Here is a 12682-nt window from a genome sequence, read left to right as displayed (position 1 = left end):
GCTGATGAACAGAAAGCAGGAAGATGAAGCAGAGAGACCACAGGCTGGTGGATGCAGATCTGGATGAATCCAAGTCAGTATTCTGCTGATGGCTCCTAGAAGAGGCAGGCGATCTAACAGGAGGTTGACAAACTGCATGCAGGATCCAGACCCAGCAGTGGAAATGAGATAGGTTTCACACACTCATTGTCAACCCATACCAAGTGTCATTCACACCCTGAACGAAGCCTCCCTTTATGGTATCAAAACTGAGACAAGATTAAAGGACACGGTTCCCACCCCGTTCTCCCCACACCTGCTTGTCTGCTTCATGGAAGATCCCATCACAGAGTTTACCACACCATGCTACACCACATCATGGGAGAATCCTGGCCCTGCCAAGTCGGCATGAAACCTAACAAACACAATTACACATCGTCTCAGGTAACAAACTGACATGGAAATCATATGTTATTATTATCTTAATGTTATCAGTAATATTTTAAAGATAAATTAAAATATGTCAACGGAATATTTAAAGCTTGGTTTATCTGATATGTGTACATATAAACATGCAGAGATTATTAAATCCACTGTATAAAAAAAAACAATAAATGATATAGCTAAAAAATAATTCACAAAAAATGGAACGTTGATGTAGATTTCTGTGCTTTTGCTATACTCTTCAATGTAGCAAAGCTTATCACCTGAAAAATAAATAACAAAAAGCTCTCTGCTGCCTGTGTTTGGTACCTAACAGCAGGATGGGAGATCTGTTGTCATCTGTCAAGATTGAAGAGTGTGCTGATAGTCCAGCATAGAAAGCAACTCTTTTTGATATTTGTTTCCTAAAACAATAACCCTTATAGTCAAATAATATCACATTTAACATGGATTTTACAATTAAATTATATTTGTGGTTTCTCACACAGTAAGTAGGTACAGAAAATAATTCACTTTCTTCCTATATAAAAAGAAAAATGATAGGTGCATTGAATATATACTATTTCTTATGAACCTCTCCTTAATCCAAGTCAACCAATATCCCAGAGCCCTTCGGTGATCCAGTTGTTATAGAAACCTTTACAAGTGGGTATCGCGGCAACTTCTGAATTTGAGCATTCATGTCTGTGCTAAGAAGCACTGATGGCACTGTGGGATAGGCTTTGGACTACCAACTACAAGGTCAGTGGCTCAACCCCACCATTCTAACCTTGAGGAAAAGATGATATATTGAAAGAACCTGGGAAGATACACAGAGGTATGATACAAGAAAGAAATAATCCACATTCAACCATCTCATGAGGTAGCATATGAGCAAGAATCAATGGTACTTAAGGAAGTCTGCGCTCCACTGAAGACATTAGTCAAAAAGAAGGCTCTAGGAATTCATAAAAACCCAGCTGAGTTGTTTCAGCAAGCTAATGAAACAATGGAATCAATCACTCACCTATGACAAGAAATTTGGAAGACGGCAACTGGAAGACAGCTACTTCGTCAACTGACTGGAAGAGATCCATATTTGTACCTGTTCTAAAGAAAGGTGACACAACAGAATGCCAAATTGTAGGACAATATCATAGATATCACATGCAAGTAAAATTTTGCTAAGATCATCCAAAATACTTGAAGAAGTACAATGACAGGGAGTTGTACAGATGCCCAGGCTAGATTCAGAGGGCGTGGAACAAGGTGTTTGCTTGTATGTTTTTGACCTATGTGTTATAACTATGCAAAGGCAGTGGATGGTGTGGATTATAACCAATTATGGATAACCTTGAGAAGAATGGGAATTTCAGAACCCTTAAATGCGCTCATGAGAAACCTGCATGTGGATCAATAGGCAATTGTGTGAGTAGAACAACGGAATACTTCATAGTTTAAAATCAAGAGAGGTGTGCATCAGGGTTATATCCTTTCACTGCACTTATTCAATTTGTATGCTGACAAAATAATCAGAGAAGCTGAACTATATGAAGAAGAATGGGTCTACGTATCGAAGAAGGCTTATTAACAACCTGCTATATGCAGATAACACACCTTGCTGGTGGAAAGTGAGGAGGACTTGAAGCACTTGCTCAGGAAGTTCAAGGATTGAAGCCTTCAATATGGATTACAATTCAATGTAAAGAAGACCAAAATCTGTACAACTGGACCAATAGGTAACAACATGATAAACAGAGAAAAAAAACAGACTTGTCAAGATCATCTTTCTTGGATCTACAATCAGTGCCCATGGAAGCTGCAGTCAGGAGGTCAACAAGCCAGGGTATTTTCAATCACCTCATATGCTTCTGAAAGTTGGACATCGAATAAGAAAGACCATAGAAGAATCGATGCATTTGAATTGTGGTGCTGGTGAAGAATATTGAAAGTACCAGGGACTGCCTTAAGAACGAACAAATCTGTATGGGAAGTAGTACACCCTGAATGCTCCTTAGAGGCAAGGATGGTGGGCTCTGTCTCACGTACTACGGACATGTGATCAGGAGAGAGAGACCAGTCTCTGGAGAAGGATATCATGCTTAGTAAAACAGTGGGGCAATGACAAAGAGAAGACCTTGGACAAGATGGATTGATCCAAGGGTTGCAACAATGGGCTCAAGTGAGAACTGTAAGGCTGGCACAGGACTGGGTGGTCTTGGTTCTGCTGTAGGTAGGAGTGCTATGAGTTGGAGAGACTCAATGACACCTAACAGTGACAATAACAGCTTTTCTGCAAAGATGTCCAGTCACAGATCTCCATCCAGGATCTCTTTGTGTGGGAACACACTCTGCCACAATAAGTTTGGTTTGGTTTGGGGTTATCTATTCTTTGTTCATGGAAGACACTTGGGGGAACCAATGACAAGGGTCTCCATGTGACCTCCTCCCTGGGGTACGGACAACAGAAAAGTGGGTGAAGGGAGACATCGGACAGGACAAGATATGACAAACTAATAATTTATAAATTATCAAGGGCTCATGAGAGAGGGGGGAGCGGGGAGGGAGGGGGAAAATGAGGACCTGATGCTGGGGGCTTAAGTGGAGACCAAATGTTTTGAGAATGAGGAGGGCAGTGAATGTACAAATGTGCTTTACACAATTGATGTATGTATGGATTGTGATAAGAGTTGTATGAGCCCCTAATAAAATGATTTTAAAAAGTAGATTAAGTGAGGCAAATTTGAGTTGTTTTACAAATAATCAATGTGAGCAGTCAATCCTCACTGCAGTCACATGCTTCATCGGAACAAGTTCTATGCCTCACTGACGTGCTTGCCCCTATAGCTCTCAGTATTGAAGTACTTATATCTATTTTCTCTTTTATTTCTCCATGCTTCATCCATTTGTGTCCCAACATAGGTTATGAAAGACATTCTTGGGTCTTTTTAAATTATCCATCCTACAAGCTTTTCTTCCTTTATGGATAGAATAAGTATTTACTGTTAGCATACTTTTCTTCTTTCTCTGACACACTAAATTATTTACTGATAACATGCTTCAAAGTTGTGCCTAAATAATAATTCTACTAAAGTCTGTGATATTATATCAAGTGTGCGATCTGAAGATCAGGTCAGAGGGGGCACAGTATAGATCAGGAGGAAATAGAAATGTACAAGGTGTCCTGATTATGTCCTTGAGAAATCTATGTCTTACAAGCTGTTATCCAGAAGTGAGCTGTGATCAATCCTGGGTTAGAGATCTCACCAGTGGCTCTCAGGTCAGTGCACCCTTGGAACTGCTTCTCTTCTGGATCTTCTCTCTGTTCTTCATCTTCAGTCTGCTGGTAATGGGATGACCTTGGGGCTCCTCTGTCTGCACCCCCAACTACACAGCCCCATATAACTCTTTTCACGTTTCATTTCATCCTTGTCTTTTGCTTCCAACTATGCTCTTGAGTGAAGGTTGAGAAAAATACTTTTGTAAATATATTATACAGATTTTTATCTTTCTTTCTTATCTTTTTTTGGGGGGTCTGCGTCTGACTGCATGGGCTCCCATGGTCTATACATCATCCCAGGAAACACTCATGAACAGACTGTGTTGAGGGTGACTGCATCAAGAGACCACTTGGACATGTGAGGTGGTGCGTACTGTCCCAAGTGAGTGGGTCCTGTGTGAGGTCCTACAAATTCTGTTGTCTTTGTCCTTGGTTTGTCCACGTCCATCAGAGGGTCAAGCATGGTGGGCAGTTCCCAGTAACAAAGGCCGGCCTTCAGTAGTACTCAGAGAAAGATCCATTTTCTTTCATCCAAGATAAATGCTTGGATGCCCACAGTTCAGGTCTACATCCCTGTCTTTGTGGCATCTCCAGGGCCTGCAGGTGATGTCCTCCTCTGAGGAGTTGTGTAGTGCAAGAAGACAGAGTACCTGTGCTTTACCGATTCGGGGGAACTTTGACCTGACAGTTGACCTTACCTGCCAACATTCCTTCATTGATAAGCTCATCTTAGCTGTAATCAGCCTGCTCGCCCTTTTTTCATACTAGTGAGCTGAGAAACTAGCCCATTTCTCTGAGAGAATGCCACCTCACCGGTCAATCTGACCAAGATTCAGAGAGATGCTGTTTGCAGGAAAACAATAACTGACTGTGTTTCGGTTAGCCTCCTGAAATCATACATGCTTGAACAGATGGAACAAGATTTTAAAATAAGTGTCATAAATAAAGGGTCAATTGATTATCTTAACATATGACAAACAAAAAGACACCATCCAAAGGGAACTAAGTGGAAATGATGGTAATAGGACAAATATAACATATTATGATTAAAATAAGAATCTCAAAAGTGGCGTAGTTAAAATTAAAAGAGAATATCAATTCATTTAAATTGCAGAGATAACGACATCAGATAAATGACCTTCTCAAAAGAGAAAGAAAATATACGAGTCAGAAAATACAAACAAAAATGTCAAAAATTTGGAAGGCAACAGTTGAAGAACCAAAGTCAATGTAAATTTAAAACAAAGGAAGATGAGAAGATGTCTTAAACTTGACAAATCTCAGATATGGAAAAAAGCATGAGGAAAATGAGAAGCAATAAAGGATGGATATACAAAAAAATAAGTATGAATATTGATGAACTAAGTGCTCAATAAATATTTACCAAAAGGAAAAGATGAAGCAAAGAAAAATTGAAAGATATAATACAATAATGGAATGATAATAATATAGCATTCTTGAGAAATATTGTAATAATAAATAGCTAGAAATTTACTTTGGAATTTAAAATACTGACCACCACCCACAACCCAAAGTCCCATTAACAAGAAAAATATATAAATGATTCATTTTAATAGATTTATTGGCATATACTTCACATAGCATACAATTTAATCATTCAATCATTATAAGAGTTGTATAAGCATCACCGCAAGCAATTTCACATTTTTTTTCATAATCATTTTTATTAGCTCTCCATTACTCCCAAATTTTCCCGCTGTGCTCTAGATTATTATTAATCCAGTTACTATCTCTATAACTTTACCTCTCTTGAATTTCATATAGAGAAATCATAAAAAACAAAAACAAGATTTGAACACCAGAAAACAATTATGACTAGACCAAATAGAGGAAAAAACCCTCTCTCAAAAATAAAGCAGAAAGTATTAAAAATTCAAAGAACTACAAAATGGGTCAAAAGGGAGATCAAATGACAAAGTAGTATATTTTAACCTAACTACATCTGCCCTAATTGCCTTCACAATGCTCTCTGTGATGATATCAAGACAATTCACATCAGGGGATTCACCAGAGGCTTCAGCCATGTGGGGACCTGGCAAATGAATTGCAGGTTTCCACGCTCGTCCATAGCCTTCTGCAAATCAGATGTTTATCACTTACGCTGCGATATTATTTCCTCCTTCAGATTGGGATTTTATTATTTACAATCCTTAGATTGCACAGACTGGCGTGCTTCTTCCATGTGGACTTGGTTGACAACTCAGTTAGATGAGAGTCTGTTTGAAGACAAGCCTTGGAGACCTCAGACACTATGATTTCTGGTAGCTGGGCAACATCCAGTTTCTTCACAACACTTTTCTGTAGCACTCATATCTTCAGTGATCTTTTCAAAATGATTTCTCTTTGAGATAATACTTTTTTTCTGAGAGAGATCAAGGATTTGTCATGCCCTGATGTTTACAATCTCAAACTAATTTTATATATCCAAATTTCTGCATTCCTAACTTTCAAATTATATGTATTTTTTAAATGTGATAGCAGGGAGATTCCAAATCTTCTTATGAGAAGATATATTTTTAATGTTACAAATCAAAAATAGCAGAGAAATGTATTAGAGGGAGATTTTGTAGCAACTGGGAAACTGGTAGACATGGAGTGTTTGAAGGTTAGAAGTTAGTGTGTTCATATTAACATTGGCTCGGTGGACCCAGAAATGGAGAAGAAAATAATAACACACCTTATTATCCTGGGATGATTGCAACTAAGACCATGTCAGCTCTGAGTGTTAGAGAAATTCTCAGTTTTAGGATTCTTCTGAGCTATTGTCTACCTGAGTCTTCTCTTTATTTGAAAAAGATCCAGCTATTACAATAACTCCAGATTAACCTGAGTTTAGAAAGTGAGAATGATACCATGCAGGATTATCTACCAGCACATGGAGTTCAGCAAGTGTACTTCCCACTTTGTGGAGAGTGTCTCTCACCACCAATAATGAAAGTACTCTTATCTAATTAAGGTAAGGATTCTTAATAAATAAGAGACAAACTTTTAGGAATTAGCATAAACCAAGATCCTGGTTAATCCAATGTTAGCAAAACCACTTGGTACAAGAGGTTTCTGTGCTTGTGTCTACTGGATTTCTGAAGCTCTAATTTGTAGTGTTTGTGGCTCTCATTCCAGGTCTCAGGTTCAAATTAGTGATCAATAGCATGGAAACTGCTCTGAGATTCTAATGATGATGGAGCAAGCATTGGTATTTGCAGTCCAAAGTTTAAGATAAGATATGCTTTACCACTTGCCAAAGAAGCAGAAGATCACTCAGGAGTGGTCCCCAAATGCCCTCCAAGTGTTACCCTCTGAAGAGATCCAGTCTCAGGCTGTAGTCTCTGGGGCCACCCAGGATTGGCCTCTAAGCTGGTATCAACTGAAACTGAATGCTCTCTCAGCTGCAACTAAAGAATCAGTAAGCCCCCACTCCTGGGCTTAATCTGGCCAGCTTTTCTTTGTCAATAAAGTTTGATTGGAACACAGAAACACTCACTGATATACACATTCTGTGGCTACTCTTGCCCAAAGACCTTCTGGTCTTTGTTACAACAGAGACCAGAAGGCCTCCAGAGGCCTCATGATTTGACCATGAAATGTGTCTGACTGCAGTTACTTCTTGTGTCTTATCAAATAATCAATGCCAACCTCAATGTAATCAAGGTATTCTTCTCTTTCTTCTTCTTCTTTTCCTATAAGCACTTAGTTTAAGTTCTTAAAGTTTGGGTCAGGAATATTACATTTAAGGTGGCATTTCTTCCAGCATATGGTACAAAATTGCAATGTCCATGTCCCACAGGGCAAAGCCCCCAATCCAGGGCTCTCTGATATCTGTCACATTGAGCTCTCCTTGCATAGCACTCTCCGTAGGGCGCCCTTCACCTCTGCGTTCCTCATGCTGTAGATCAGGGGGTTCACCATAGGGTTGAACAGACAGTAGAACAGGAAAATGACCTTCTGTTGTTCCTCAGAGTGGCTGGATGAGGGGACAATGTACATGATGATGGCACTCCCAAAGAAGAGCCCGACCACACAGAGGTGGGAGGAGCAGGTGGAGAAGGCCTTCCTGCGTCCATCCCCAGACTGGATCCTTATGATGGCAATGAGGATGCGGGTGTAGGAGACCAGCACCACGCAGAGGGGCCCCAATGCAACAAACGCACAACCAACAGAGAGCACCAATAAGTTGAGCCATATGTCAGTACAGGCCAGCTTAAGGATAGACAGGAATTCACAGAAGAAATGGTCAATCTCATGAGGTCCACAGAAGGGCAACCTAACGATGAGAATGATATGAACTAGAGGCAAGATAAAGCTAAGTATCCAGGAGGTCACTGCCAGGGTAATGCAAAGCCTCCAGCTCATGATGACCGAGTATCTCAGGGGATGGCAGATGGCCACGTAGCGATCGTAGGACATCACCACCAGGAAAAGACATTCTGCCACGCCAAAGGACATACAGAACAAGGTCTGCATGATGCAAGGGACAAAGAGGATGGTTCTTTTCTTGCTCAGAAGGTTCACCAGCATCTTGGGGACGTTGTTGGAGGCATAGGACATGTCCACGACTGCCAGATGCGAGATGAAGAAGTACATGGGAGTGTGCAGTCGGGGATCCAGGCAGATGATCCCCACAATAGCCCCATTTCCTAGCAGGGTTAAAGCATAGCACAAGGAGAAGAGCCCAAAGAAGAAGTATTCCACTGAGGGGTCCACGTGGAATCCCAGTAAGGTGATCTCTGAGATCCAGGTCTGGTTGTCCCCCATGCTCATGCGGCTCAAGCGGACGGGGCCAGGGCTGCAACAGGAAGGTCGGAGCTGAAGAGCTATCCAAGGTGCACAATATACAAGGAGTGATGGAAAAAGAGAGTATTTACAAATGAATCATTGCACATGGATTTTCTTTATTTTATTTTTGGAAAATTGTCTCTTTTAGATAAAAAGAGTCATGGCCCCATAGCGGTTACAAGTTGCTCTTTGACCTTAGTGATCAAGGTTCAAAACCACCAGCTACTCTAAAGGAGGAAGACAAGGCTTTCTACTACCACAAAAATTACGGTCTCAGAAACTCACAGGAACAATTCTTTCCTGTCCTGTAAACATCGGCTGGATGAGTGACTGGCGGTAAGTTTTGAGTTTTGGTTATTTTATTTTTAGCTCCATTATTAAACTAAGTCAGTATTCCCATAAAATTGGAGAAAAATCTTTGTTCAATGAAATTGTTGAAACAACATATAGGCTGTTTTGTATGTTTCTGTAATGCTATCAAAACAAGGAAATTTGGAAGGAAACTAAAGAAATGTGGAATAGAGAGTTAACTGGCCAACTGACCTGAGAGATCCATATCCATGTCCCTTCCAAAGAAAGGTGACCCAACAGGGTAGAAATTATCAAACAATATCATTGATATTATCATCAAATCAGGTTAGCAGAAGATAAATTAAACAAAAAAAGTTGGGGCAGGAAACCCACACGAAGCTGCCTGAAAGTCAAGTTGCCTTCAGAAGAGGACGTGACGGCAACGATATGGATCTTGGCTGAAAACAGAGATACCAAAATGTGCTTACTTGTGTTTTATTGATGATGCATAGACATTGGACTGGTTGAACTACAAAAAGCTATAGATAATATTGAACAAGGGAATTGTAGAAATCCTTAAACGTGGTCCTGTGGAACCTGACCAGAGACCAAAAGGCAGTCATTCCAACAAAACAAGGGGATAATGAATCACAACATCAGAAAATATGTTCATCAAGGCTATTTCAGTACAATATATCTTTGTCAGACCGTATGCTGAGCAAGTAACTGAGAAGCTGGACATATGAAGAAGACTGTGGTCTCAGGATGGGTGAAAAGCACAGGCACAACCTTGCACACTCCAAGACAAAAAGTCCTGAAGCACTTAGTGATGAAGACCCAAGAACTTACCCGTCAATATGGATTACACCTCAACACCAAGACAACAGAAATCATCACAACTAATTCATAAACCACATCATAACAAATGGGGAAAAAAGGAATGTGTTTAGAAAGGATCTAATTTTAGTTGGGTTCACAATCAAAGTTCATGGAAGTAGCAGTCAAGAAATCAAATGACATTGATGTTGTGTGAATATTGCCTCAAATAAGGAAACACAACTCCTGTTTAAAGTTTCCAGGAGCAATACTACAATCCTATCACTTGGGGGATCAAAGTATGCCTCACCCTCCGTGGTAATTTCAGCTCATATGCATTTGAAGGATGAATAATGAATGAGGGAGACTAGACAAGAATTGATGCATTTGAATTACGGCGTTGATGAAGAATATTGAATATGCCATGGACTGCCAGAAGACAAACAATATGTGTTAGAAGTCTTACAGACAGAATACTCTTTCAACTTGAGAATGGGGACACTTTTCTCAAGTACTTGGGCCCTGTTATCTGGGGGGACTAGTCCCTAGAGAAAGACACAGTGGTTGGTCAAGGGGGGTCAGGGAAAGAGAGGAAGCCTCTCAAATAAAGTCATTGGCTCTAACAAAGGGATGAAACATAAATTATGAGAAAGGGCGAGACCAGGAAGTGTTTGGTTCTGTATTACACAGGGTTTCTATGAGTCAGACCTCATTGGAAAGCATCTAACAAAAGCAACATATCAGGATGCTCTAAAAAGTTGATTGGAAAATGCATTACCTTTTCATAGGATTTTTCCACCATTGTTTATATGCCTTATATCCAAATGCATTGGTATATCATCTTAGGTCCACTATGTGTTCTGTGAAACTGTCTATCTTGTGATTTCAAATTGTGTGAGCACCACAATACACAGGTATTCTCCAAATTATATACCAAATTATGTATTATACAGTCTATACCCCAAATTGTATATTATGCAATACATACCCCAAATTACACCCCGAATATAAGAAAACACCTTTAACATAATAATTCATAATAATAGTATTGATTCCCTTATGAAAATCCACTGAATTTGTCTGAAATTTGTGATAAAATCGGTTTTATGGGAATTCAGACCAGGACATATAATTTGCATTGCTTGAATGGATGTCATTTGGAGCATGATTGTGCATTTATTCTATGTTATATTTATGTATCACGTAATAAAATATATTGTACTATAACATAGTAGCACCTAGTCTTATATATTCTATGTGTAATAGAACAACACAAACACACATACATTGTTTGGGAGAGTCTAACATGGGACTTCCTCTCAGGACACCAAACCACAGTCACTGCCACGGAGTCCACCAACTCAGAGTGACTGAATAGGACAAAGTAGCACTGCCCTTGTGGTTTTCTGACCCTGTAACTCCTTGTAGGAATATTAAACCTCATCTTTGACCCATCAAGATTATTGAGGGTAGGTAGAGAAGAGATGAATCCCACAAACTCTCACCCTGTCAGGCACCACCCTTTTCTCAGCTGTCTTGCCTTCTCGGGCCAAGACATGGAATGACCATGTCTTCTGTCCCTATGTCTTGGTCACTTATCCAATGAGGTTCTCTCTCCTTTGTACCACCTTGTTGAGATTTGAAGTCCCTACATACAGTTTCTCTTTTCAGCAGCTGACTGGTATCCCTTAGAAACACCTTCTCCAACTGTACTGTTGGGTTTACTCTGAGAGTTTCATTGGCCTCAGCCAGCACCTGATACCGAAACTGACCATCAGGTGGGAGCATTCTTGGTCACAAACAAAGCACATGTGCACACATGATGTTAAACAGAATGAAGCATGGTGGCCTCTCTGCATCCGTCAATGTGAGCTTAAGGGAGGAAAGCTACTTCACAGTAACAGCAATGACACTTAGACCGTGTACTGTGGTGGCATATTGTCTGCCTGCATTCCCCCTTTTACGACTGAGTACCATGAGGACAAGTCTCAGGGCTTATAATAGGTTCTGCTCTGACATACTCTTTCTTTTCATTGTATTGCACAGGGTAGTATCCTCTCAGCGGACTTGTTCCATCTGTATACTGAACAAAGACTCAGAGAAGCAGGATGATATGAAGAAGAATAGAGCATTAGGATAGGAGGAACGTTTGTTAACCGGCAATGTTTAGGTGACACAACCTTGCTTGCTGAAAGTAAGAAGGATTTGAAAACTTGCTGACCAAGTTCAAGGATGGCAGCCTTCAGTCTGGATCAGAATTCAATGTAAAGAAGATCAAATCCCCACAACTGGACCAATAGACAACATCATGATACGTGGAGAAAGGGTTGACGCTGTCAAGGATTTTCTCTTGCTTGGATCCACAATAGTGCTCATGGAAGCAGCAATCAAGAGATCAATAGATGACTCACATTAGGGAAATCGGTGGCAAAAGACTGCTTTAGCGTATTGAAGAGCAAGGATATTACTTGCTAAGGACTAAAGTGTGCCTTCCCCCAAGTCATAGTATGTTCATTTACTTCATATACATCTGAAAGTTGGTCATTCAGTACAAAAGACCGAAGAAGAATCCATCAACAAACAGATCTGTCTGAGAAATGTATAGTCAGAATGCTCCTAGGAGGGAGGAGGGGAGAAAGACTTATTCCCACATACATTCGACATGTCATCAGGAGAAACCGTCCCTGGAGAAGACTCGTGTTGGTAAAAGGGCATTGCAGAGAAAAAGAGGAAGGTGCTCAAGGAGATGGATTGACGCAGAGATGCAGCAATGAATACAAACGCAGGAACATTGCTGAGATGGCACAGGGATGGGCATTGTTGCCTCTGTTGTGGATAAAGTCATCGTGAGTCTGAACCAACTCAGGGGCGCCTCATAGTAGCAACATATTGGATCAACTTTATCAATTTCTTCAGTGATCAAGTCCCCTGGAGGCCTCCTTTGCTGTCACCTCTTGCCATGGCCATGACGGATTCTGAGAGTGTCACTTGCAGTGGGATCAGTTGGTCAGACAGTTGATTGGTTCTTTCTAGGGTTCTGTTCCTAGGAGGCCCGTATCTATCCATAACTCAGGGGATGTAGGCTCAGAGACTGCCTAT

At 40.5% G+C, this 12682-nt stretch overlaps 1 protein-coding gene and 1 pseudogene across 1 annotated transcript; one reads left to right on the top strand and one right to left on the bottom strand.

The window, feature by feature from the left end:
* LOC115869223 overlaps positions 1 to 12682 on the top strand; it is a 129925-nt pseudogene that overhangs the window by 58587 nt on the left and 58656 nt on the right.
* Positions 7523 to 8455, bottom strand: LOC101649764 (olfactory receptor 2A12-like). Its single transcript, XM_004713942.1, has one exon. It carries the CDS (start codon positions 8453 to 8455, stop codon positions 7523 to 7525), a length of 933 nt encoding a protein of 310 aa, XP_004713999.1.

The sequence above is a fragment of the Echinops telfairi genome, unplaced genomic scaffold, assembly GCF_000313985.2.
Source record: "Echinops telfairi isolate 266 unplaced genomic scaffold, ASM31398v2 ScPeMD7_23;HRSCAF=83, whole genome shotgun sequence".
NCBI classification, from domain to species: Eukaryota; Metazoa; Chordata; class Mammalia; order Afrosoricida; family Tenrecidae; genus Echinops; species Echinops telfairi.
The sequence above is the reverse complement of the archived record's forward strand: the minus strand, read 5'-3'. Positions and strand labels throughout refer to the sequence as shown.

Bases quoted from the DNA above. Each gene is read 5' to 3' on its own strand.
- LOC101649764 (XM_004713942.1), bottom strand. From the start codon at position 8,455: ATGGGGGACAACCAGACCTGGATCTCAGAGATCACCTTACTGGGATTC.